The 24533-nt window shown below is 33.8% G+C and overlaps 1 protein-coding gene across 1 annotated transcript in view; it reads left to right on the top strand.

The window, feature by feature from the left end:
- LOC134720679 (protein disulfide-isomerase TMX3-like) overlaps positions 1–24533 on the top strand; it is a 184928-nt gene that overhangs the window by 153006 nt on the left and 7389 nt on the right. The window contains exons 10-13 of the mRNA XM_063583102.1: positions 272–325; positions 8872–9064; positions 10287–10355; positions 23610–23793. Of these exons, the coding sequence (XP_063439172.1) occupies positions 272–325; positions 8872–9064; positions 10287–10355; positions 23610–23793 (500 nt within the window). The remainder of the gene's footprint in view (positions 1–271; positions 326–8871; positions 9065–10286; positions 10356–23609; positions 23794–24533) is intronic.

The raw sequence follows: 24533 nt of genomic DNA, 5'->3' as shown, positions 1-24533 counted from the left end.
ATTAATGATAGTTATAAACAAAATTATACTACTCTGAAATCAGTGACTAGTTCTAATGGTATATCGGTTATAAATGCATGTCAAATTCTTCCCTTTTGAAACTTCAAAAAAAATGTTTTGCATATGCCTCATTGTTTATAAGATACACCCATTTTTTTTAGCTTTGAAATTTTTCTTCTTGTGTGAGATTTTTTTTTTTTAAGAATGAAGAAATCTGTTAATACTAAGTGTAATTTAAATGTATTTATAAAATGATTTTTTTTCATTCCAGGATCAAAGATGTCATAAATATACTGGCGAAACATCAGAAAGACAAGTTCCACAGGTAAAAAACAAACACTTAAAGGGAAATAACTCATATTTTTTCTATAGGTAATGATAAAGTTACACATAGAAAATTTGTAGTAAACTGCAGTGTAATAAAAATCAAAACAATATTCTCAAATAATGCAAATGAAAGCAACAAGTTCCCAAATGAGGCAAAGAAAACAACAAGTTTCCAAATAAGGCAAAGAAAGCAACAAGTTCCCAAATGATGCAAATGAAAGCAACTAGTTCCCAAATGAGGCAAAGACAACAACAAGTTCCCAAATAAGGCACAGAAAGCAACAAGTTCCCAAATGAGGCAAAGAAAGCAACAAGTTCCCAAATGAGGCAAAGAAAGCAACAAGTTCCCAAATCATGCAAATGAAATCAACAAGTTTCCAAATAATGCAAATGAAAGCAACAAGTTCCCAAATGAGGCAAAGAAAGCAACAAGTTCCCAAATGAGGCACGAAAGCAACAAGTTCCCAAATAATGCAAATGAAAGCAACAAGTTCCCAAATAATGCAAATGAAAGCAACAAGGTCCCAAATGAAACAAATCCTGTGTTACTTACATCAGCTATGGTGAAAGGGTAAACAAATCCTGCGTTACTTACAACAGCTATGGTGAAAGGGTAAACAAATCCTGTGTTACTTACAACAGCTATGGTGAAAGGGTAAACAAATCCTGCGTTACTTACAACAGCTATGGTGAAAGGGTAAACAAATCCTGCGTTACTTACAACAGCTATGGTGAAAGGGTAAACAAATCCTGCGTTACTTACAACAGCTATGGTGAAAGGGTAAACAAATCCTGCGTTACTTACAACAGCTATGGTGAAAGGGTAAACAAATCCTGAGTTACTTACAACAGCTATGGTGAAAGGGTAAACAAATCCTTCGTTACTTACAACAGCTATGGTGAAAGGGTAAACAAATCCTGTGTTACTTACAACAGCTATGGTGAAAGGGTAAACAAATCCTGCGTTACTTACAACAGCTATGGTGAAAGGGTAAACAAATCCTGCGTTACTTACAACAGCTATGGTGAAAGGGTAAACAAATCCTGCGTTACTTACAACAGCTATGGTGAAAGGGTAAACAAATCCTGCGTTACTTACAACAGCTATGGTGAAAGGGTAAACAAATCCTTCGTTACTTACAACAGCTATGGTGAAAGGGTAAACAAATCCTGAGTTACTTACAACAGCTATGGTGAAAGGGTAAACAAATCCTGAGTTACTTACAACAGCTATGGTGAAAGGGTAAACAAATCCTGCGTTACTTACATCAGCTATGGTGAAAGGGTAAACAAATCCTGTGTTACTTACAACAGCTATGGTGAAAGGGTAAACAAATCCTGCGTTACTTACAACAGCTATGGTGAAAGGGTAAACAAATCCTGCGTTACTTACAACAGCTATGGTGAAAGGGTAAACAAATCCTGCGTTACTTACAACAGCTATGGTGAAAGGGTAAACAAATCCTGCGTTACTTACAACAGCTATGGTGAAAGGGTAAACAAATCCTTCGTTACTTACAACAGCTATGGTGAAAGGGTAAACAAATCCTGTGTTACTTACAACAGCTATGGTGAAAGGGTAAACAAATCCTGCGTTACTTACAACAGCTATGGTGAAAGGGTAAACAAATCATACATTACTTACAACAGCTATGGTGAAAGGGTAAACAAATCCTTCGTTACTTACAACAGCTATGGTGAAAGGGTAAACAAATCCTGCGTTACTTACAACAGCTATGGTGAAAGGGTAAACAAATCCTGCGTTACTTACATCAGCTATGGTGAAAGGGTACACAAATCCTGAGTTACTTACAACAGCTATGGTGAAAGGGTAAACAAATCCTACATTACTTACAACAGCTATGGTGAAAGGGTAAACAAATCCTGCGTTACTTACAACAGCTATGGTGAAAGGGTAAACAAATCCTGCGTTACTTACAACAGCTATGGTGAAAGGGTAAACAAATCCTGCGTTACTTACATCAGCTATGGTGAAAGGGTAAACAAATCCTACATTACTTACAACAGCTATGGTGAAAGGGTAAACAAATCCTGCGTTACTTACATCAGCTATGGTGAAAGGGTAAACAAATCCTTCGTTACTTACAACAGCTATGGTGAAAGGGTAAACAAATCCTGCGTTACTTACATCAGCTATGGTGAAAGGGTAAACAAATCCTGCGTTACTTACAACAGCTATGGTGAAAGGGTAAACAAATCCTGCGTTACTTACAACAGCTATGGTGAAAGGGTAAACAAATCCTGCGTTACTTACAACAGCTATGGTGAAAGGGTAAACAAATCCTACATTACTTACAACAGCTATGGTGAAAGGGTAAACAAATCCTGCGTTACTTACATCAGCTATGGTGAAAGGGTAAACAAATCCTTTGTTACTTACAACAGCTATGGTGAAAGGGTAAACAAATCCTTTGTTACTTACAACAGCTATGGTGAAAGGGTAAACAAATCCTGCGTTACTTACAACAGCTATGGTGAAAGGGTAAACAAATCCTGCGTTACTTACATCAGCTATGGTGAAAGGGTAAACAAATCCTGCGTTACTTACAACAGCTATGGTGAAAGGGTAAACAAATCCTGCGTTACTTACATCAGCTATGGTGAAAGGGTAAACAAATCCTGCGTTACTTACAACAGCTATGGTGAAAGGGTAAACAAATCCTGCGTTACTTACAACAGCTATGGTGAAAGGGTAAACAAATCCTGCGTTACTTACATCAGCTATGGTGAAAGGGTAAACAAATCCTTCGTTACTTACAACAGCTATGGTGAAAGGGTAAACAAATCCTGCGTTACTTACAACAGCTATGGTGAAAGGGTAAACAAATCCTGCGTTACTTACAACAGCTATGGTGAAAGGGTAAACAAATCCTGCGTTACTTACAACAGCTATGGTGAAAGGGTAAACAAATCCTGAGTTACTTACAACAGCTATGGTGAAAGGGTAAACAAATCCTACGTTACTTACAACAGCTATGGTGAAAGGGTAAACTAATCCTGCGTTACTTACAACAGCTATGGTGAAAGGGTAAACAAATCATACATTACTTACAACAGCTATGGTGAAAGGGTAAACTAATCCTGCGTTACTTACAACAGCTATGGTGAAAGGGTAAACAAATCCTGAGTTACTTACAACAGCTATGGTGAAAGGGTAAACAAATCCTACATTACTTACAACAGCTATGGTGAAAGGGTAAACAAATCCTGCGTTACTTACAACAGCTATGGTGAAAGGGTAAACAAATCCTGCGTTACTTACAACAGCTATGGTGAAAGGGTAAACAAATCCTTCGTTACTTACAACAGCTATGGTGAAAGGGTAAACAAATCCTACGTTACTTACATCAGCTATGGTGAAAGGGTAAACAAATCCTGCGTTACTTACAACAGCTATGATGAAAGGGTAAACAAATCCTGCGTTACTTACAACAGCTATGATGAAAGGGTAAACAAATCCTGCGTTACTTACAACAGCTATGGTGAAAGGGTAAACAAATCCTGCGTTACTTACAACAGCTATGATGAAAGGGTAAACAAATCCTGCGTTACTTACAACAGCTATGGTGAAAGGGTAAACAAATCCTGCGTTACTTACATCAGCTATGGTGAAAGGGTAAACAAATCCTGAGTTACTTACAACAGCTATGGTGAAAGGGTAAACAAATCCTGTGTTACTTACAACAGCTATGGTGAAAGGGTAAACAAATCCTTCGTTACTTACAACAGCTATGGTGAAAGGGTAAACAAATCCTGCGTTACTTACAACAGCTATGGTGAAAGGGTAAACAAATCCTGCGTTACTTACAACAGCTATGGTGAAAGGGTAAACAAATCCTGCGTTACTTACATCAGCTATGGTGAAAGGGTAAACAAATCCTGTGTTACTAACATCAGCTATGGTGAAAGGGTAAACAAATCCTGCGTTACTTACAACAGCTATGGTGAAAGGGTAAACAAATCCTGTGTTACTTACAACAGCTATGGTGAAAGGGTAAACAAATCCTGCGTTACTTACAACAGCTATGGTGAAAGGGTAAACAAATCCTGAGTTACTTACAACAGCTATGGTGAAAGGGTAAACAAATCCTGTGTTACTTACAACAGCTATGGTGAAAGAGTAAACAAATCCTGTGTTACTTACAACAGCTATGGTGAAAGGGTAAACAAATCCTGTGTTACTTACAACAGCTATGGTGAAAGGGTAAACAAATCCTGTGTTACTTACAACAGCTATGGTGAAAGGGTAAACAAATCCTGCTGCGTTACTTACAACAGCTATGGTGAAAGGGTAAACAAATCCTGCGTTACTTACAACAGCTATGGTGAAAGGGTAAACAAATCCTGCGTTACTTACAACAGCTATGGTGAAAGGGTAAACAAATCCTGCGTTACTTACAACAGCTATGGTGAAAGGGTAAACAAATCCTGCGTTACTTACATCAGCTATGGTGAAAGGGTAAACAAATCCTGCGTTACTTACAACAGCTATGGTGAAAGGGTAAACAAATCCTGCGTTACTTACAACAGCTATGGTGAAAGGGTAAACAAATCCTGCGTTACTTACATCAGCTATGGTGAAAGGGTAAACAAATCCTGCGTTACTTACAACAGCTATGGTGAAAGGGTAAACAAATCCTGAGTTACTTACAACAGCTATGGTGAAAGGGTAAACAAATCCTGCGTTACTTACAACAGCTATGGTGAAAGGGTAAACAAATCCTGTGTTACTTACAACAGCTATGGTGAAAGGGTAAACAAATCCTGCGTTACTTACAACAGCTATGGTGAAAGGGTAAACAAATCCTACATTACTTACAACAGCTATGGTGAAAGGGTAAACAAATCCTTCGTTACTTACAACAGCTATGGTGAAAGGGTAAACAAATCCTGCGTTACTTACAACAGCTATGGTGAAAGGGTAAACAAATCCTACGTTACTTACAACAGCTATGGTGAAAGGGTAAACAAATCCTTCGTTACTTACAACAGCTATGGTGAAAGGGTAAACAAATCCTGCGTTACTTACATCAGCTATGGTGAAAGGGTAAACAAATCCTGCGTTACTTACAACAGCTATGGTGAAAGGGTAAACAAATCCTGCGTTACTTACAACAGCTATGGTGAAAGGGTAAACAAATCCTGCATTACTTACATCAGCTATGGTGAAAGGGTAAACAAATCCTACATTACTTACAACAGCTATGGTGAAAGGGTAAACAAATCCTGCGTTACTTACAACAGCTATGGTGAAAGGGTAAACAAATCCTTTGTTACTTACAACAGCTATGGTGAAAGGGTAAACAAATCCTGCGTTACTTACAACAGCTATGGTGAAAGGGTAAACAAATCCTTTGTTACTTACAACAACTATGGTGAAAGGGTAAACAAATCCTGTGTTACTTACATCAGCTATGGTGAAAGGGTAAACAAATCCTGCGTTACTTACAACAGCTATGGTGAAAGGGTAAACAAATCCTGCGTTACTTACAACAGCTATGGTGAAAGGGTAAACAAATCCTGCGTTACTTACAACAGCTATGGTGAAAGGGTAAACTAATCCTGCGTTACTTACAACAGCTATGGTGAAAGGGTAAACAAATCCTGCGTTACTTACAACAGCTATGGTGAAAGGGTAAACAAATCCTGCGTTACTTACAACAGCTATGGTGAAAGGGTAAACAAATCCGGCGTTACTTACAACAGCTATGGTGAAAGGGTAAACAAATCCTGCGTTACTTACAACAGCTATGGGGAAAGGGTAAACAAATCCTGCGTTACTTACATCAGCTATGGTGAAAGGGTAAACAAATCCTGCGTTACTTACAACACCTATGGTGAAAGGGTAAACAAATCCTGCGTTACTTACAACAGCTATGGTGAAAGGGTAAACAAATCCTACATTACTTACAACAGCTATGGTGAAAGGGTAAACAAATCCTGCGTTACTTACATCAGCTATGGTGAAAGGGTAAACAAATCCTGCGTTACTTACAACAGCTATGATGAAAGGGTAAACAAATCCTGCGTTACTTACAACAGCTATGGTGAAAGGGTAAACAAATCCTGAGTTACTTACAACAGCTATGGTGAAAGGGTAAACAAATCCTACATTACTTACAACAGCTATGGTGAAAGTGTAAACAAATCCTGCGTTACTTACAACAGCTATGGTGAAAGGGTAAACAAATCCTGTGTTACTTACAACAGCTATGGTGAAAGGGTAAACAAATCCTGTGTTACTTACATGAGCTATGGTGAAAGGGTAAACAAATCCTGCGTTACTTACAACAGCTATGGTGAAAGGGTAAACAAATCCTTCGTTACTTACAACAGCTATGGTGAAAGGGTAAACAAATCCTGCGTTACTTACAACAGCTATGGTGAAAGGGTAAACAAATCCTGTGTTACTTACAACAGCTATGGTGAAAGGGTAAACAAATCCTGCGTTACTTACAACAGCTATAATTGACCTGATGATTGAATTGAAAATTGCATAGATAAGGTGTCAACAGCTATGGTGAAAGGGTAAACAAATCCTGCGTTACTTACAACAGCTATGGTGAAAGGGTAAACAAATCCTGCGTTACTTACAACAGCTATAATTGACCTGATGATTGAATTGAAAATTGCATAGATAAGGTGTCAACAGCTATGGTGAAAGGGTAAACAAATCCTGCGTTACTTACAACAGCTATGGTGAAAGGGTAAACAAATCCTGCGTTACTTACAACAGCTATAATTGACCTGATGATTGAATTGAAAATTGCATAGATAAGGTGTCAATAGGAAATTATTTTTCTTAACAACTTCCCCTTTCAGGATAGTAACCATGACATTTTACATGTCTGAAAGAGAAATTTCTCAACTGCAGTTGTGGACAAAAAATCATTTTTAGCTCACCTAGCCGTCCTATGTCATCATTAACTTTTCAGAAAATCTTCTCCTCTGAAACTTTTGGGACAAGTTTAACCAAACTTGGCCATAATCATTATTAGGGTATCTAGTTTAAAAAATTTGTGTGATGACCGGCCAACCAACCAAGACCAATCCACCACGACTGAAAATAGAACATAGGGGTAAAATATAGATTTTAGCTTATATTTCTGAATCAAAAGCATCTAGAGCAAATCTGTTAGAGGTAGAATTGTTTATCAGGTCAAGATCTATCTGCCCCATACCTGCCAAGTTTTCAAAATGCCTATGGGGGTTTTGTGTGCAAGATGGCCGTGAAACTCTTAAAAAATCTTCAAGGGGGCCATCAAATGCAGTGAAATGTTATTTTCGGCTTCTTCATACTTTTATAAGCCTCAATTCATTGTAAAATTAATTATTTTGTTAAAATTGTTGACAAAATTGCTCTTTAAAAATATCAATTTGGGAGGCTCCATGTGGGAAATTTCCTGCAAATAGTGACAATTGGCAGGTATGCTGCCCTGATATTTTCAGACAAATCAGACAACCCCTTGTTGGGTTGCTGCTCCCAAATTAGTAATTTTTAAGGAAATTTTGCAGATTTTGGTTATTTTGAATATTATTATAGATAAAGATAAACTGTAAACAGCATGCAATAATGTTAAAAAAAGTAAGATCTACAAATAAGTCATCTTGACCAAAATAGTCAATTGACCCCTTTATGAGCTATTGCCCTTTATAGTCAATTTTTTACAATTTTCATAAATTTTCATAAATTTTTGTAAATTTTTGCAAATTTTTACAAAATATTTTGCACTGTAATTACTGAGCCAAGTTCATTGTAGATAGAGATAATTGTAGCAACAAGAATTTTCAGTAAAGTAAGTTTTCCTTTCTCTCAACTGCTACTAAAAAGAGACTATAGTCTTTTGCACATACCAGTGATAAATATTTTGTTCTGGCATCTATCTTTTATCATCAGATATTTTTAAACTTGCATGTTCGTGGGTATTTAATTTCATGATTTTGCTAAAATCTATTTTATGCTTTGGCAGACTGCAATAGGGCTGTCAAAAACTCTGAATACTGAAAGAGTCAAACAATGTACCATATATGCAAGGTTCTTAATATTAAAGCCTTGGACAATTTTGATAAGCCTTTATTCTAAATGCCAAGCCTTAGCTATTCAGTTGGAGTATCAAATATACATATAACTAAAGACTAAGGAACATAAACCACACAGCAGTATGTGGGTGACAGTAGGTGCTGCTCGTGTGTTAGCAGATGAGGACAATTTGCTTACAGAAGTACACGAATAGAAAAATAATTGTCATTTTCAATGGTTAGTAAATAGCTGAAAAAAAAATGGGTTTTAAAGTCAGTAATACTGGGCAGTTTCAGGAATTACATGTATTTACTAAGTGCATCAGGAATTACATGTAATTCCTAATTTCACCTATTTACTGTAACATATATACAAGACTATAGAAAATTTGTTATCCGTTGAACTTTCATTTTGGTGGTTCACCTGTACCCATGAAATCTGGAATAATTTGTATCCAAAAATAATTAGAAATCTCAAAACATCTCTTGTTAATTTTATTACAGCCGGTTCCAGTTTCTATGGATGCCTGATGCTGAGACTATTAATAGTATCATGTTGTCTTTTGCCGCCTCTCCAGTTATGCTTATTCTTGACCCAGAGACACATTATTTTTACATGCCACCATTTAAACTGGAGGATATCACAACAGAAAATCTAGCAGCTTACTTGGAAAGTATAAAACATGGTAAAGAAGATGTAAGTAAAAGAAAGACTGGGCAGTTTTTTATAGAAGCTAATATGAGCAGGCAACTGAATGTTAATTAAAGTCAGTTGTGTAGATATTGTTGGCTTTTTTCAAAACTACCTCTACCCTCATTCATCAAATTGGGGAATTTAAAATAAACCATGAATTTGACTGAAACTTCAATTTACAGACCCATTTTCAAGCGTCAAACCCTGCTTTGAAATAAGACCCCCTTTTGTTAGTGAGGATACATAAATAGACCCTCAAATGAGCACATATAGTCATTTTATGCAAGAAAATTGTTAAAATGAGTGTTTTTCAGTTTGTATTCATGCACAATTGCTACTGAGACTGCACTGTTTGGGAAAAAAGTTATCTTTTTGGGAATAATTTTAAGTCATTTTATTTCAAATTGGGATTCTTCTCCAGGGGAAAAAGCCTTAATTCTCCACTAATTTAAGGCAAACAATATCATAAATTAAATAAGGACCATGTGTATGAAGAAAAGGTCTGCACAGTTTATTGAAAGTTGTGTACATGATGTCAAAATAATGTTAACAAGGAGACAGCAACATTTATTTATCCTTTCCTGATCAATATTGCATTCACACATTTTCATGGTAGATTTAATGTTCAATTTCATAGAAAGATAATAGAAAAAGAATTGTAATTTTGTTTTTTTTGTCTTAACAGTACACAAAATGTTAACAAATGAAAAGGAAGTCCCCTTTTAATCAATGCATTGCATGTGTAAAAATGTGCACAATTGAATTATACATGCACTATTAGAAATTATTGTTTAAGATCAATAATTTCAATGAAACTACAAAATCAAAATACAGATATGTTTTTTGTCCTTTTTTTGTTTCAAACTTATTTCTTTGTTAATTCTGTTTTTGGTAGTTTAATACTTCTTTCAAAAACTTGTAAAATCTGGTGTCCATATTTGACTCTTTTTAAACTGTTTTCCTATCTAAGTTTTGCAAGTACCGGTAGTAAAGATATGACTAAACCCAACACATAAGATAAAAACAGCAACATACTGCAATATACCTAAAATAAAAATGTCCTAAAACTAAAAAAAATGAAAATCTGTCTCCTTAAGTTTTTTTTATACAAAACATTTGGTTACTATTGTTGTTTTTTGTACTTTCAGGAACACTTCCACAGTTTTCAAAACATTTTTGATTAACTGCCTATAGCGCTAACAGTGCTTTGATTTTGTACTTTCAGGCCTATGGTGGAACTGGTTTCTTTATGAGAGTCAAGAGATTATTTTATGATTTACTTGTCATGGTAGTGGTGAGTATTCCAGATTTAGAACTGGTTCCTTTTTGAGAGTCAAGAGATTATTTTATGATTTACTTGTCATGGTAGTGGTAAGTAACCCAGATTTAGAACTGGTTTCTTTATGAGAGTCAAGAAATTATTTTATGATTTACTTGTCATGGTAGTGGTGAGTATTCCAGATTTAGAACTGGTTTCTTTATGAGAGTCAAGAGATTATTTTATGATTTACTTGTCATGGTAGTGGTAAGTAACCCAGATTTAGAACTGGTTTCTTTATGAGAGTCGAGAGATTATTTTATGATTTACTTGTCATGGTAGTGGTGAGTATTCCAGATTTAGAACTGGTTTCTTTTTGAGAGTCAAGAAATTATTTTATGATTTACTTGTCATGGTAGTGGTAAGTAACCCAGATTTAGAACTGGTTTCTTTATGAGAGTCAAGAGATTATTTTATGATTTACTTGTCATGGTAGTGGTGAGTATTCCAGATTTAGAACTGGTTTCTTTATGAGAGTCAAGAGATTATTTTATGATTGACTTGTCATGGTAGTGGTGAGTATTCCAGATTTAGAACTGGTTCCTTTTTGAGAGTCAAGAGATTATTTTATGATTTACTTGTTATGGTAGTGGTAAGTATCTCAGATTTAGAACTGGTTTCTTTATTGGAGTCAAGAGATTATTTTATGATTTACTTGTCATGGTAGTGGTGAGTATTCCAGATTTAGAACTGGTTCCTTTTTGAGAGTCAAGAGATTATTTTATGATTTACTTGTCATGGTAGTGGTGAGTATTCCAGATTTAGAACTGGTTTCTTTTTGAGAGTCAAGAGATTATTTTATGATTTACTTGTCATGGTAGTGGTGAGTATCCCAGATTTAGAACTGGTTTCTTTATGAGTCAAGAGATCATTTCAATGAATTGTTTGCTATTGGTTTGTCCAGTTCTTAAAAACCTTTAGCATTATTTACATTTATTCAAGATGACTCACGTTTGCATAGACAAATTTTATGCAAATTATTATATTCAACATTAACATTGAGGTTTCCTTATAATTTTTATGCCCCACCTTATTGGGCATTATGTTTTTTCGGTCTGTGCATTATAGTGGGGCATCTGTGTACTATGGGTACATTCTTGCTTTAATTATGCCCTATTTATGAGCAATATGTTTTCTGATCTGTGCCTCCATTTGTTCTTCCGCCCATTCAACTGTCCGTTTATTTTTTTGGCGGGAATTTGCCCCAAAGTTGGTCCTCAGGTACAAACAGCCTCAATTTTGACCTTTTTTCGTTCTTTTTCTCGACCTGTAAGTCCGAGAGATGCTAATAGATGCATCCATCTGTAGTTTACAAGTAGCGTGGACACCAGTGAACACTTTTATCACAACAGTTGTTAGGTCGGAGTGAAACTGATCTGGGTTCATCAGTGTAAAGAAGGTCATTTGCACCAAAATTCACCAAATTTCGGAATTCTTCCAATTTTGAACTTTAACTGGACTTGCAACCGGTGTCATATGGTATTTTGAACCCCATGGTAAAATGACCCCGGGGTCAAAATACCGCTATGGTAAATTGAACCCCCCCATGTTAAATTGAACCCCCCCTGTATGAAAAATTGAACCCCCATGGTAAATTGAACCCCCCTGTTTTTTTCATTTTAGATGATTAATAAAACATTTAACATTATATAAAAGCTAATCAAATATTAAAAATCATTTATACAAGAAGGGGAGGTAAATTTTCAATGATTGGTTAAAAGAAAAATATTTGCTTGGTATAAGTGCTCTGAAATCTTAACCAACAAAATTTCATTAAAAAAACTTCTTAAAGCATTAAAACTAGACCATGTAGCTTGGACACTATAATTCTTTTAAATTTAAAATATTTATATAGAATGGTAGACTTTTAAGTTTTAATTCTCCATGGTAAAAAAGGGGGAGGGGGTCAAATTACCATGGCTCACATGATTTTAAAAAGTAAAATTTTCAAAACATCTTTTCAAACTAATAAAATAAATACAAACTACTGATTGGAGTATAATAAATATGTTATGGAGTTACAGTAGCAAGATATTTTAACATGAAAGGTCTTTAGTTTAGATGTATAGTAGGGGGTTCAATATACCATGGTACAATAACATGGCTAAGTAAAATTTTCAAAATATCTTTTCCAGCATGTTAAATACAAACAAACTACTTATTGGAGTATTAAAACTATGTTAAGGAGTTAGAAAAACTTGGATTTTTGAAAATCAAGGTCTATATAAGGGGGTTCAATATACCGCAGGGGGTCAAAATACCATGGCTACGTAAAATTTTCAAAATATCTTTGCCAATTTGTTAAATACATACAAACTACTTATTGGAGTATTATAATTATGTTAAGGAGTTAGAATAGCTTGGGTTTTTGAAATTCAAGGTCTTTAGTAGGGGGTTCAATATACCATGGTAGGGTTTGGGGGGGGGTCAAAATACCAAAATACTTTCTTCAAGATATCTTTTCCAGCATGTTAAATGCATACAAACTACTTATTGGAGTATTTTTACTATGTTAAGGATTAAGAATAGCTGGAATTTTTGAAATTGAATGTCTATGGTAGGGGGTTCAATATACCGCAGGGGGGTCAAAATACCATGGCTAAGTAAAATTTTCAAAATATCTTTTCCAGCATGTTATATACATACAAACAACTTATTGAAGTATTATTACTTTGTTAAGGAGTTAGAATAGCTTGAATTTTTGAAAATCAAGGTCTCTAGAAGGGGGTTCAATATACCGCAGGGGGTCAAAATACCATGGCTATGTAAAATTTCCAAAATATCTTTGCCAGTTTGTTAAATACATACAAACTTCTTATTGAAGTATTATAATACTGTTAAGGAGTTAGAATAGCTTGAATTTTTGAAAATCAAGGTCTATAGAAGGGGGTTCAATATACTGCAGGGGGTCAAAATACCATGGCTATGTAAAATTTTCAAAATATCTTTGCCAGTTTGTTAAATACATACAAACTACTTATTGAAGTATTATAATTATGTTAAGGAGTTAGAATAGCTTGGGTTTTTGAAATTCAAGGTCTATAGTAGGGGGTTCAATATACCATGGTAGGGGAGGGGTCAAAATACCATGAAAATATTTTTTCTTCAAGATATCTTTTCCAGCATGTTAAATGCATACAAACTACTTATTGAAGTATTATTACTATGTTAAGGATTAAGAATAGCTGGAATTTTTTTAATTGAATGTCTATGGTAGGGGGTTCAATATACCGCAGGGGGGGTCAAAATACCATGGCTAAGTAAAATTTTCAAAATATCTTTTCCAGCATGTTATATACATATAAACAACTTATTGAAGTATTATTACTATGTTAAGGAGTTAGAATAGCTTGAATTTTTGAAAATCAAGGTCTATAGAAGGGGGTTCAATATACCGCAGGGGGTCAAAACACCATGGCTAAGTAAAATTTTCAAAATATCTTTTCCAGCATGTTGAATACATACAAACTACAAATTGAAGTATTTTTACTATATTAAGGAGTTAGAATAGCTTGAATTTTTGAAAATCAAGGTCTATAGAAGGGGGTTCAATATACTGCAGGGGGTCAAGATACCATGGCTATGTAAAATTTTCAAAATATCTTTGCCAGTTTGTTAAATACATACAAACTACTTATTGAAGTATTATAATTATGTTAATGAGTTAGAATAGCTTGGGTTTTTGAAATTCAAGGTCTATAGTAGGGGGTTCAATATACCATGGTAGGGGGGGGGGGGTCAAAATACCATGAAAATATTTTTTCTTCAAGATATCTTTTCCAGCATGTTAAATGCATACAAACTACTAATTGAAGTATTATTACTATGTTAAGGATTAAGAATAGCTGGAATTTTTTAAATTGAATGTCTATGGTAGGGGGTTCAATATACCGCAGGGGGGGTCAAAATACCATGGCTAAGTAAAATTTTCAAAATATCTTTTCCAGCATGTTATATACATATAAACAACTTATTGAAGTATTATTACTATGTTAAGGAGTTAGAATAGCTTGAATTTTTGAAAATCAAGGTCTATAGAAGGGGGTTCAATATACCGCAGGGGGTCAAAATACCATGGCTAAGTAAAATTTTCAAAATATCTTTTCCAGCATGTTGAATACATACAAACTACAAATTGAAGTATTTTTACTATATTAAGGAGTTAGAATAGCTTGAATTTTTGAAAATCAAGGTCTATAGAAGGGGGTTCAATATACCGCAGGGGGTCAAAATACCATGGCTAAGTAAAATTTTCAAAATATCTTTTCCAGCATGTTGAATACATACAAACTACAAATTGGAGTATATATTTTTTAAATTGAATGTCTATGGTAGGGGGTTCAATATACCGCAGGGGGGGTCAAAATACCATGGCTAAGTAAAATTTTCAAAATATCTTTTCCAGCATGTTATATACATACAAACAACTTATTGAAGTATTATTACTAAGTTAAGGAGTTAGAATAGCTTGAATTTTTTTAAATCAAGGTCTATAGAAGGGGGTTCAATATACCGCAGGGGGTCAAAATACCATGGCTAAGTAAAATTTTCAAAATATCTTTTCCAGCATGTTGAATACATACAAACTACAAATTGGAGTATTATTACTATGTTAAGGAGTTAGAATAGCTTGAATTTTTGAAAATCAAGGTCTATAGAAGGGGTTCAATATACTGCAGGGGGTCACAATACCATGGCTAAGTAAAATTTTCAAAATATCTTTGCTAGTTTGTTAAATACATACAAACTACTTATTGAAGTATTCTAGCTATTTAAACTCCTTAACATAATTATAATACTTCAATAAGTAGTTTGTATGTATTTAACAAACTGGCAAAGATATTTTGAAAAATTTACTTAGCCATGGTATTTTGACCCCCCTGCGGTATATTGAACCCCTACTATAGACCTTAGATTTCAAAAATTCTAGCTATTTAAACTCCTTAACATAATTATAATACTTCAATAAGTAGTTTGTATATATTTAACAAACTGGAAAAGATATTTTGAAAATTTTACTTAGCCATGGTATTTTGACCCCCCTGCGGTATATTGACCCCCCATCATAGACCCTCAATTTCAAAAATTCTAGCTATTCAAACTCCTTAACATAGTTATAATACTCCTACAAGTAGTTTGTATGTATTTAACATACTGGAAAAGATATTTTGAAAATTTTACTTTGCCATGGTAATTTGACCCCCCTGCAGTATATTGAACCCCCTACCATAGACCTTGACATTCAAAAATTCTAGCTATTCTAACTCCTTAACTTAGTAATAATACTTCAATAAGTAGTTTGTATGCATTTAACATCCTGGAAAAAATGTTTTGAAAAAAATAATTTCCATGGTATATTGACCCCCCTGCGGTATATTGAACCCCCTACTATAGACCTTAAATTTCAAAAATTCTAGCTATTCTAACTCCTTAACTTAGTAATAATACTTCAATAAGTAGTTTGTATGCATTGAACATCCTGGAAAAAATGTTTGAAAAAAATAATTTCCATGGTATATTGACCCCCCTGCGGTATATTGAACCCCCTACTATAGACCTTAAATTTAAAAAATTCTAGCTATTCTAACTCCTTAACTGAGTAATAATACTTCAATAAGTAGTTTGTATGCATTTAACATCCTGGAAAAAATGTTTTGAAAAATAAATAATTTCCATGGTATATTGACCCCCCCCCCTGCGGTATATTTAACCCCCTACTATAGACATTAAATTAAAAAAATTCTAGCTATTCTAACTCCTTAACATAGTTATAATACTCCAATAAGTAGTTTGTATGTATTTAACAAACTGGCAAAGATATTTTGTAAATTTTACTTAGCCATGGTATTTTGACCCCCCTGCGGTATATTGAACCCCTACTGAAGATCTTAAATTTCAAAAATTCTAGCTATTCAAACTCCTTAACATAGTTATAATACTCCTACAAGTAGTTTGTATGTATTTAACATACTGGAAAAGATATTTTGAAAATTTTACTTTGCCATGGTATTTTGACCCCCCTGCGGTATATTGAACCCCTTACCATAGACCTTAATATTCAAAAATTCTAGCTATTCTAACTCCCTAACTGAGTAATAATACTTCAATAAGTAGTTTGTATGCATTTAACATCCTGGAAAAAATGTTTTGAAAAAAAAAAAAATCCATGGTATATTGACCCCCCTGCGGTATATTGAACCCCTACTATAGACCTTAAATTTCAAAAATTCTAGCTATTCTAACTCCTTAACTTAGTAATAATACTTCAATAAGTAGTTTGTATGTATTTAACAAATTGGCAAAGATATTTTGAAAATTTTCTTTGCCATGGTATTTTGACCCCCTGCGGTATATTGAACCCCCTACTGTAGACCTTAAATTTCAAAATCTCTAGCTATTCAAACTCCTTAACATAGTTATAATACTCCTACAGGTAGTTTGTATGTATTAAACATACTGGAAAAGATATTTTGAAAATTTTACTTTGCCATGGTATTTTGACCCCCCTGCGGTATATTGAACCCCTACTATAGACCTTAGATTTCAAAAATTCTAGCTATTTAAACTCCTTAACATAATAATAATACTTCAATAAGTAGCTTGTATATATTTAACAAACTGGAAAAGATATTTTGAAAATTTTACTTTGCCATGGTAATTTGACCCCCCTGCGGTATATTGACCCCCCATCATAGACCCTCAATTTCAAAAATCTTGCAATTCTTACTCCTTAACATAATAATAATACTCCAATAAGCAGTTTGTATGTATTTAACAAACTGGAAAAGATATTTTGTAAATTTTACTTAGCCATGGAATTTTGACCCCCCTGCGGTATATTGAACCCCTACTGAAGATCTTAAATTTCAAAAATTCTAGCTATTCAAACTCCTTAACATAGTTATAATACTCCTACAAGTAGTTTGTATGTATTTAACATACTGGAAAAGATATTTTGAAAATTTTACTTTGCCATGGTATTTTGACCCCCCTGCGGTATATTGAACCCCTTACCATAGACCTTAATATTCAAAAATTCTAGCTATTCTAACTCCCTAACTGAGTAATAATACTTCAATAAGTAGTTTGTATGCATTTAACATCCTGGAAAAAATGTTTTGAAAAAAAAAAAAATCCATGGTATATTGACCCCCCTGCGGTATATTGAACCCCTACTATAGACCTTAAATTTCAAAAATTCTAGCTATTCAACTCCTTAACTTAGTAATAATACTTCAATAAGTAGTTTGTATGTATTTAACAAACTGGCAAAGATATTTTGAAAATTTTCTTTGCCATGGTATTTTAACCCCCTGCGGTATATTGAACCCCCTACCATAGACCTTAAATTTCAAAATTTCTAGCTATTCAAACTCCTTAACATAGTAATAATACTCCTACAAGTAGTTTGTATGTATTTAACATATTGGAAAAGATATTTTGAAAATTTTACTTTGCCATGGTATTTTGACCCCCCTGCGGTATATTGAACCCCTACTATAGACCTTAGATTTCAAAAATTCTAGCTATTTAAACTCCTTAACATAATAATAATACTTCAATAAGTAGCTTGTATATATTTAACAAACTGGAAAAGATATTTTGAAAATTTTACTTAGCCATGGTATTTTGACCCCCCTGCGATATATTGAACCCCTACTGTAGACCTTAAATTTCAAAAATTCTAGCTATTTAAACTCCTTAACATAGTTATAATACTCCTACAAGTAGTTTGTATGTATTTAACATACTGGAAAAGATATTTTGAAAATTTTACTTTGCCATGGTAATTTGACCCCCCTGCGGTATATTGACCCCTCATCATAGACCCTCAATTTCAAAAATCTTGCAATTCTTACTCCTTAACGTAGTAATTATACTCCAATAAGCAGTTTGTATGTATTTAAAATGCTGGAAAAGATGTAAGAAAAAAATTATAATTTCCATGGTATTTTGTCCCCCCTGCAGTATATTGAACCCCCTACCATAGACCTTGACATTCAAAAATTCTAGCTTTTCTAACTCCTTAACTTAGTAATAATACTTCAATAAATAGTTTGTATGCATTTAACATCCTGGAAAAAATGTTTTGAAAAAAATAATTTCCATGGTATATTGACCCCCCTGCGGTATATTGAACCCCCTACTATAGACCTTAAATTTCAAAAATTCTAGCTATTCAAACTCCTTAACTGAGTAATAATTCTTCAATAAGTAGTTTGTATATATTTAACAAACTGGAAAAGATATTTTGAAAATTTTACTTAGCCATGGTATTTTGACCCCCCTGCGGTATATTGAACCCCTACTGTAGACCTTAAATTTCAAAATCTCTAGCTATTCAAACTCCTTAACATAGTTATAATACTCCTACAGGTAGTTTGTATGTATTAAACATACTGGAAAAGATATTTTGAAAATTTTACTTTGCCATGGTATTTTGACCCCCCTGCGGTATATTGAACCCCCTACCATAGACCTTAATATTTAAAAATTCTAGCTATTCTAACTCCTTAACTGAGTAATAATACTTCAATAAGTAGTTTGTATGCATTTAACATCATGGAAAAAATGATTTGAAAAAAAATAATTTCCATGGTATATTGACCCCCCTGCGGTATATTGAACCCCCTTCTATAGACCTTCAATTTCAAAAATTCTAGCTATTCTAACTCCTTAACTTAGTAATAATACTCCAATAAGTAGTTTGTATGCATTAAACATCCTGGAAAAGATGTTTTGAAAAAAATAATTCCCATGGTATTTAGACCCCCCTGCGGTATATTGAACCCCCTACTTTACCTAAAATTTAAAAAAAACTAGCTATTCAAACTCCTTAACATAGTTATAATACTCCAATGAGTAGTTTGTATGTATTTAACAAACTGGCAAAGATATTTTGAAAATTTTACTTAGCCATGGTATTTTGACCCCCCTGCGGTATATTGAACCCCTACTGAAGATCTTAAATTTCAAAAATTCTAGCTATTCAAACTCCTTAACATAGTTATAATACTCCTACAAGTAGTTTGTATGTATTTAACATACTGGAAAAGATATTTTGAAAATTTTACTTTGCCATGGTATTTTGACCCCCCTGCGGTATATTGAACCCCTTACCATAGACCTTAATATTCAAAAATTCTAGCTATTCTAACTCCCTAACTGAGTAATAATACTTCAATAAGTAGTTTGTATGCATTTAACATCCTGGAAAAAATGTTTTGAAAAAAAAAAAAATCCATGGTATATTGACCCCCCTGCGGTATATTGAACCCCTACTATAGACCTTAAATTTCAAAAATTCTAGCTATTCTAACTCCTTAACTTAGTAATAATACTTCAATAAGTAGTTTGTATGTATTTAACAAATTGGCAAAGATATTTTGAAAATTTTCTTTGCCATGGTATTTTGACCCCCTGCGGTATATTGAACCCCCTACTGTAGACCTTAAATTTCAAAATCTCTAGCTATTCAAACTCCTTAACATAGTTATAATACTCCTACAGGTAGTTTGTATGTATTAAACATACTGGAAAAGATATTTTGAAAATTTTACTTTGCCATGGTATTTTGACCCCCCTGCGGTATATTGAACCCCTACTATAGACCTTAGATTTCAAAAATTCTAGCTATTTAAACTCCTTAACATAATAATAATACTTCAATAAGTAGCTTGTATATATTTAACAAACTGGAAAAGATATTTTGAAAATTTTACTTTGCCATGGTAATTTGACCCCCCTGCGGTATATTGACCCCCCATCATAGACCCTCAATTTCAAAAATCTTGCAATTCTTACTCCTTAACATAATAATAATACTCCAATAAGCAGTTTGTATGTATTTAACAAACTGGAAAAGATATTTTGTAAATTTTACTTAGCCATGGAATTTTGACCCCCCTGCGGTATATTGAACCCCTACTGAAGATCTTAAATTTCAAAAATTCTAGCTATTCAAACTCCTTAACATAGTTATAATACTCCTACAAGTAGTTTGTATGTATTTAACATACTGGAAAAGATATTTTGAAAATTTTACTTTGCCATGGTATTTTGACCCCCCTGCGGTATATTGAACCCCTTACCATAGACCTTAATATTCAAAAATTCTAGCTATTCTAACTCCCTAACTGAGTAATAATACTTCAATAAGTAGTTTGTATGCATTTAACATCCTGGAAAAAATGTTTTGAAAAAAAAAAAAATCCATGGTATATTGACCCCCCTGCGGTATATTGAACCCCTACTATAGACCTTAAATTTCAAAAATTCTAGCTATTCAACTCCTTAACTTAGTAATAATACTTCAATAAGTAGTTTGTATGTATTTAACAAACTGGCAAAGATATTTTGAAAATTTTCTTTGCCATGGTATTTTAACCCCCTGCGGTATATTGAACCCCCTACCATAGACCTTAAATTTCAAAATTTCTAGCTATTCAAACTCCTTAACATAGTAATAATACTCCTACAAGTAGTTTGTATGTATTTAACATATTGGAAAAGATATTTTGAAAATTTTACTTTGCCATGGTATTTTGACCCCCCTGCGGTATATTGAACCCCTACTATAGACCTTAGATTTCAAAAATTCTAGCTATTTAAACTCCTTAACATAATAATAATACTTCAATAAGTAGCTTGTATATATTTAACAAACTGGAAAAGATATTTTGAAAATTTTACTTAGCCATGGTATTTTGACCCCCCTGCGATATATTGAACCCCTACTGTAGACCTTAAATTTCAAAAATTCTAGCTATTTAAACTCCTTAACATAGTTATAATACTCCTACAAGTAGTTTGTATGTATTTAACATACTGGAAAAGATATTTTGAAAATTTTACTTTGCCATGGTAATTTGACCCCCCTGCGGTATATTGACCCCTCATCATAGACCCTCAATTTCAAAAATCTTGCAATTCTTACTCCTTAACGTAGTAATTATACTCCAATAAGCAGTTTGTATGTATTTAAAATGCTGGAAAAGATGTAAGAAAAAAATTATAATTTCCATGGTATTTTGTCCCCCCTGCAGTATATTGAACCCCCTACCATAGACCTTGACATTCAAAAATTCTAGCTTTTCTAACTCCTTAACTTAGTAATAATACTTCAATAAATAGTTTGTATGCATTTAACATCCTGGAAAAAATGTTTTGAAAAAAATAATTTCCATGGTATATTGACCCCCCTGCGGTATATTGAACCCCCTACTATAGACCTTAAATTTCAAAAATTCTAGCTATTCAAACTCCTTAACTGAGTAATAATTCTTCAATAAGTAGTTTGTATATATTTAACAAACTGGAAAAGATATTTTGAAAATTTTACTTAGCCATGGTATTTTGACCCCCCTGCGGTATATTGAACCCCTACTGTAGACCTTAAATTTCAAAATCTCTAGCTATTCAAACTCCTTAACATAGTTATAATACTCCTACAGGTAGTTTGTATGTATTAAACATACTGGAAAAGATATTTTGAAAATTTTACTTTGCCATGGTATTTTGACCCCCCTGCGGTATATTGAACCCCCTACCATAGACCTTAATATTTAAAAATTCTAGCTATTCTAACTCCTTAACTGAGTAATAATACTTCAATAAGTAGTTTGTATGCATTTAACATCATGGAAAAAATGATTTGAAAAAAAATAATTTCCATGGTATATTGACCCCCCTGCGGTATATTGAACCCCCTTCTATAGACCTTCAATTTCAAAAATTCTAGCTATTCTAACTCCTTAACTTAGTAATAATACTCCAATAAGTAGTTTGTATGCATTAAACATCCTGGAAAAGATGTTTTGAAAAAAATAATTCCCATGGTATTTAGACCCCCCTGCGGTATATTGAACCCCCTACTTTACCTAAAATTTAAAAAAAACTAGCTATTCAAACTCCTTAACATAGTTATAATACTCCAATGAGTAGTTTGTATGTATTTAACAAACTGGCAAAGATATTTTGAAAATTTTACTTAGCCATGGTATTTTGACCCCCCTGCGGTATATTGAACCCCCTACTATAGACCTTGAATTTCAACAATCCAAGCTATTCTAACTCCTTAACATAGTTATAATACTCCAATAAGTAGTTTATATGTATTCAACATGCTGGAAAAGATATTTTGAAAATTTTACTTAGCCATGGTAATTTGACCCCCCTGCGGTAAATTGAACCCCCTACTATAGACCTTGAATTTCAAAAATCCAAGCTATTCTAACTCCTTAACATAGTTATAATACTCCAATAAGTAGTTTATATGTATTTAGCATACTGGAAAAGATATTTTTCAAAATTTTAAATAGCCATGGTATTTTGACCCCCCTGCGGTATATTGAACCCCCTACTCATAACCTCTAATTAAAAAAAAAATAATAGCCAATAAATTGTAAATTAGATCATCTGCAATACTATTTCTCAAAAACAGGGGGGTTCAATATACCGCAGGGGGGGTCAAAATACCATATGTGAAAAATGACCCCGGGGTCAAAATACCATGCGGTATAATGACCCCGGGGTCATTTTACCGCATGGCATTTTGACCCCGGGTTCAATTCTTAGGGGGTTCAAAATACCATATGACACCGGAAGTAGTCGTTTCCTCGGCGTATTTTGATAATAAACACGACCAGTCGTTATGTGCCTTTAGGTTAACGGTGTTTGTCAAGGTTTCAGTCCTCTGAACTCCGTGATTCAGACCTTGAAGGTAAGCCCAACCCTCCAAAAAACCCAATTTTGTCCAATATCAATTTTTGAAGTTCGTATTTGAGCTCAAAATGAATATTTAAAGGGAGAAACATGACATGAATAGTTTCAGATTAAGGAAACGTGCATACACTACGAAATAAATGGTATTACGATGACCTTTAAATGTATGGAGCGCCATTGATGCCAAAATAACGGTATTCTGGGTACGGCGTTAATATTACAGCCCCCGCATGACAAGGGTTAAATTTGCTTCCTTTGGATCTCTTGAAATTCAAAACATTAAATTTCTATGAAATAAAAGTAGCAGTTGATTTTAACAATTTGAACTTTTGACATTTCACAAAGGCAATGATTTGTCAAATCTGGTTAAAAAAAAAAAATATTAGTCATATTTGGTTCTAAGATAAAATGTAAAATAAGAAAAATGTTAAAGGTCACATTTGTCATAAAGTCAAACTCAACTATCTAAAAATGGTCTAAAATTATAAAAATGCCACTTTGTTTCAGAGTGTTTGGCAGTCATCCAGATGGCTGTTCCTGTTAATGTTCTGCCTCCCTACAGTAGTGATAAGTATCGTCTGCTACAGTTTGTGCTGTATGGAACCCATTGATGATGAAAATGCAGATGAGTTTGATGAAGACGAAGATGAAGATGGATACTTTTTAGGGAATAAAGATGACCTTCCACCTGGTAGTTTATTGACATAAATATTTTTAGCTCACCTGACCTGAAAGGTCAAGTGAGCTTTTCTAATCACTTGGCGTCCGGCGTCCGGCGTCTGTCGTCCGTCGTCCGTAAACTTTTACAAAAATCTTCTCCTCTGAAACAACTGGGCCAAATTTAACCAAACTTGGCCACAATCATCCTTGGGGTATCTAGTTTTAAAAATGTGTCCAGTGACCTGGCCATCCAACCAAGATGGCCGCCATGGCTAAAAATAGAACACAGGGGTAAAATGTATATTTTGGCTTATATCTTTGAAACCAAAACATTTAGAGCAAATCTGACATGGGGGTAAAATTGTTGATCAGGTCAAGATCTATCTGCCCTGAAATTTTCAGACGAATGGGACAACTTGTTGTTGGGTTGCTGCCCCTGAATTGGTTATTTTAAGGAAATTTTGCAGTTTTTGGCTATTATCTTGAATACTATTATAGATAGAGATAAACTGTAAACAGCAATAATGCTCAGCAAAGTAAGACCTACAAATAAGTCAACATGACCAAAATTGTCAGTCAACCCCTTAAGGAGTTATTGCCCTTTATAGTCAATTTTTAACAACTTTTCTTCATTTTTTGTAATTTGTACAAAAATCTTCTTCTCTGAAACTACATGGCCAAATTTAACCAAACTTGGCCACAATTATCATTGTGGTATATAGTTTAAAAAATGTGTCCGATGACCCTGCCTACCAAATAAAATGGCCTACA

Source organism: Mytilus trossulus, chromosome 6 (assembly GCF_036588685.1).
Source record: "Mytilus trossulus isolate FHL-02 chromosome 6, PNRI_Mtr1.1.1.hap1, whole genome shotgun sequence".
Lineage (NCBI taxonomy): Eukaryota > Metazoa > Mollusca > Bivalvia > Mytilida > Mytilidae > Mytilus > Mytilus trossulus.
Note: the sequence above shows the minus strand (reverse complement) of the source record. Positions and strands in the feature narration are given on the sequence as shown.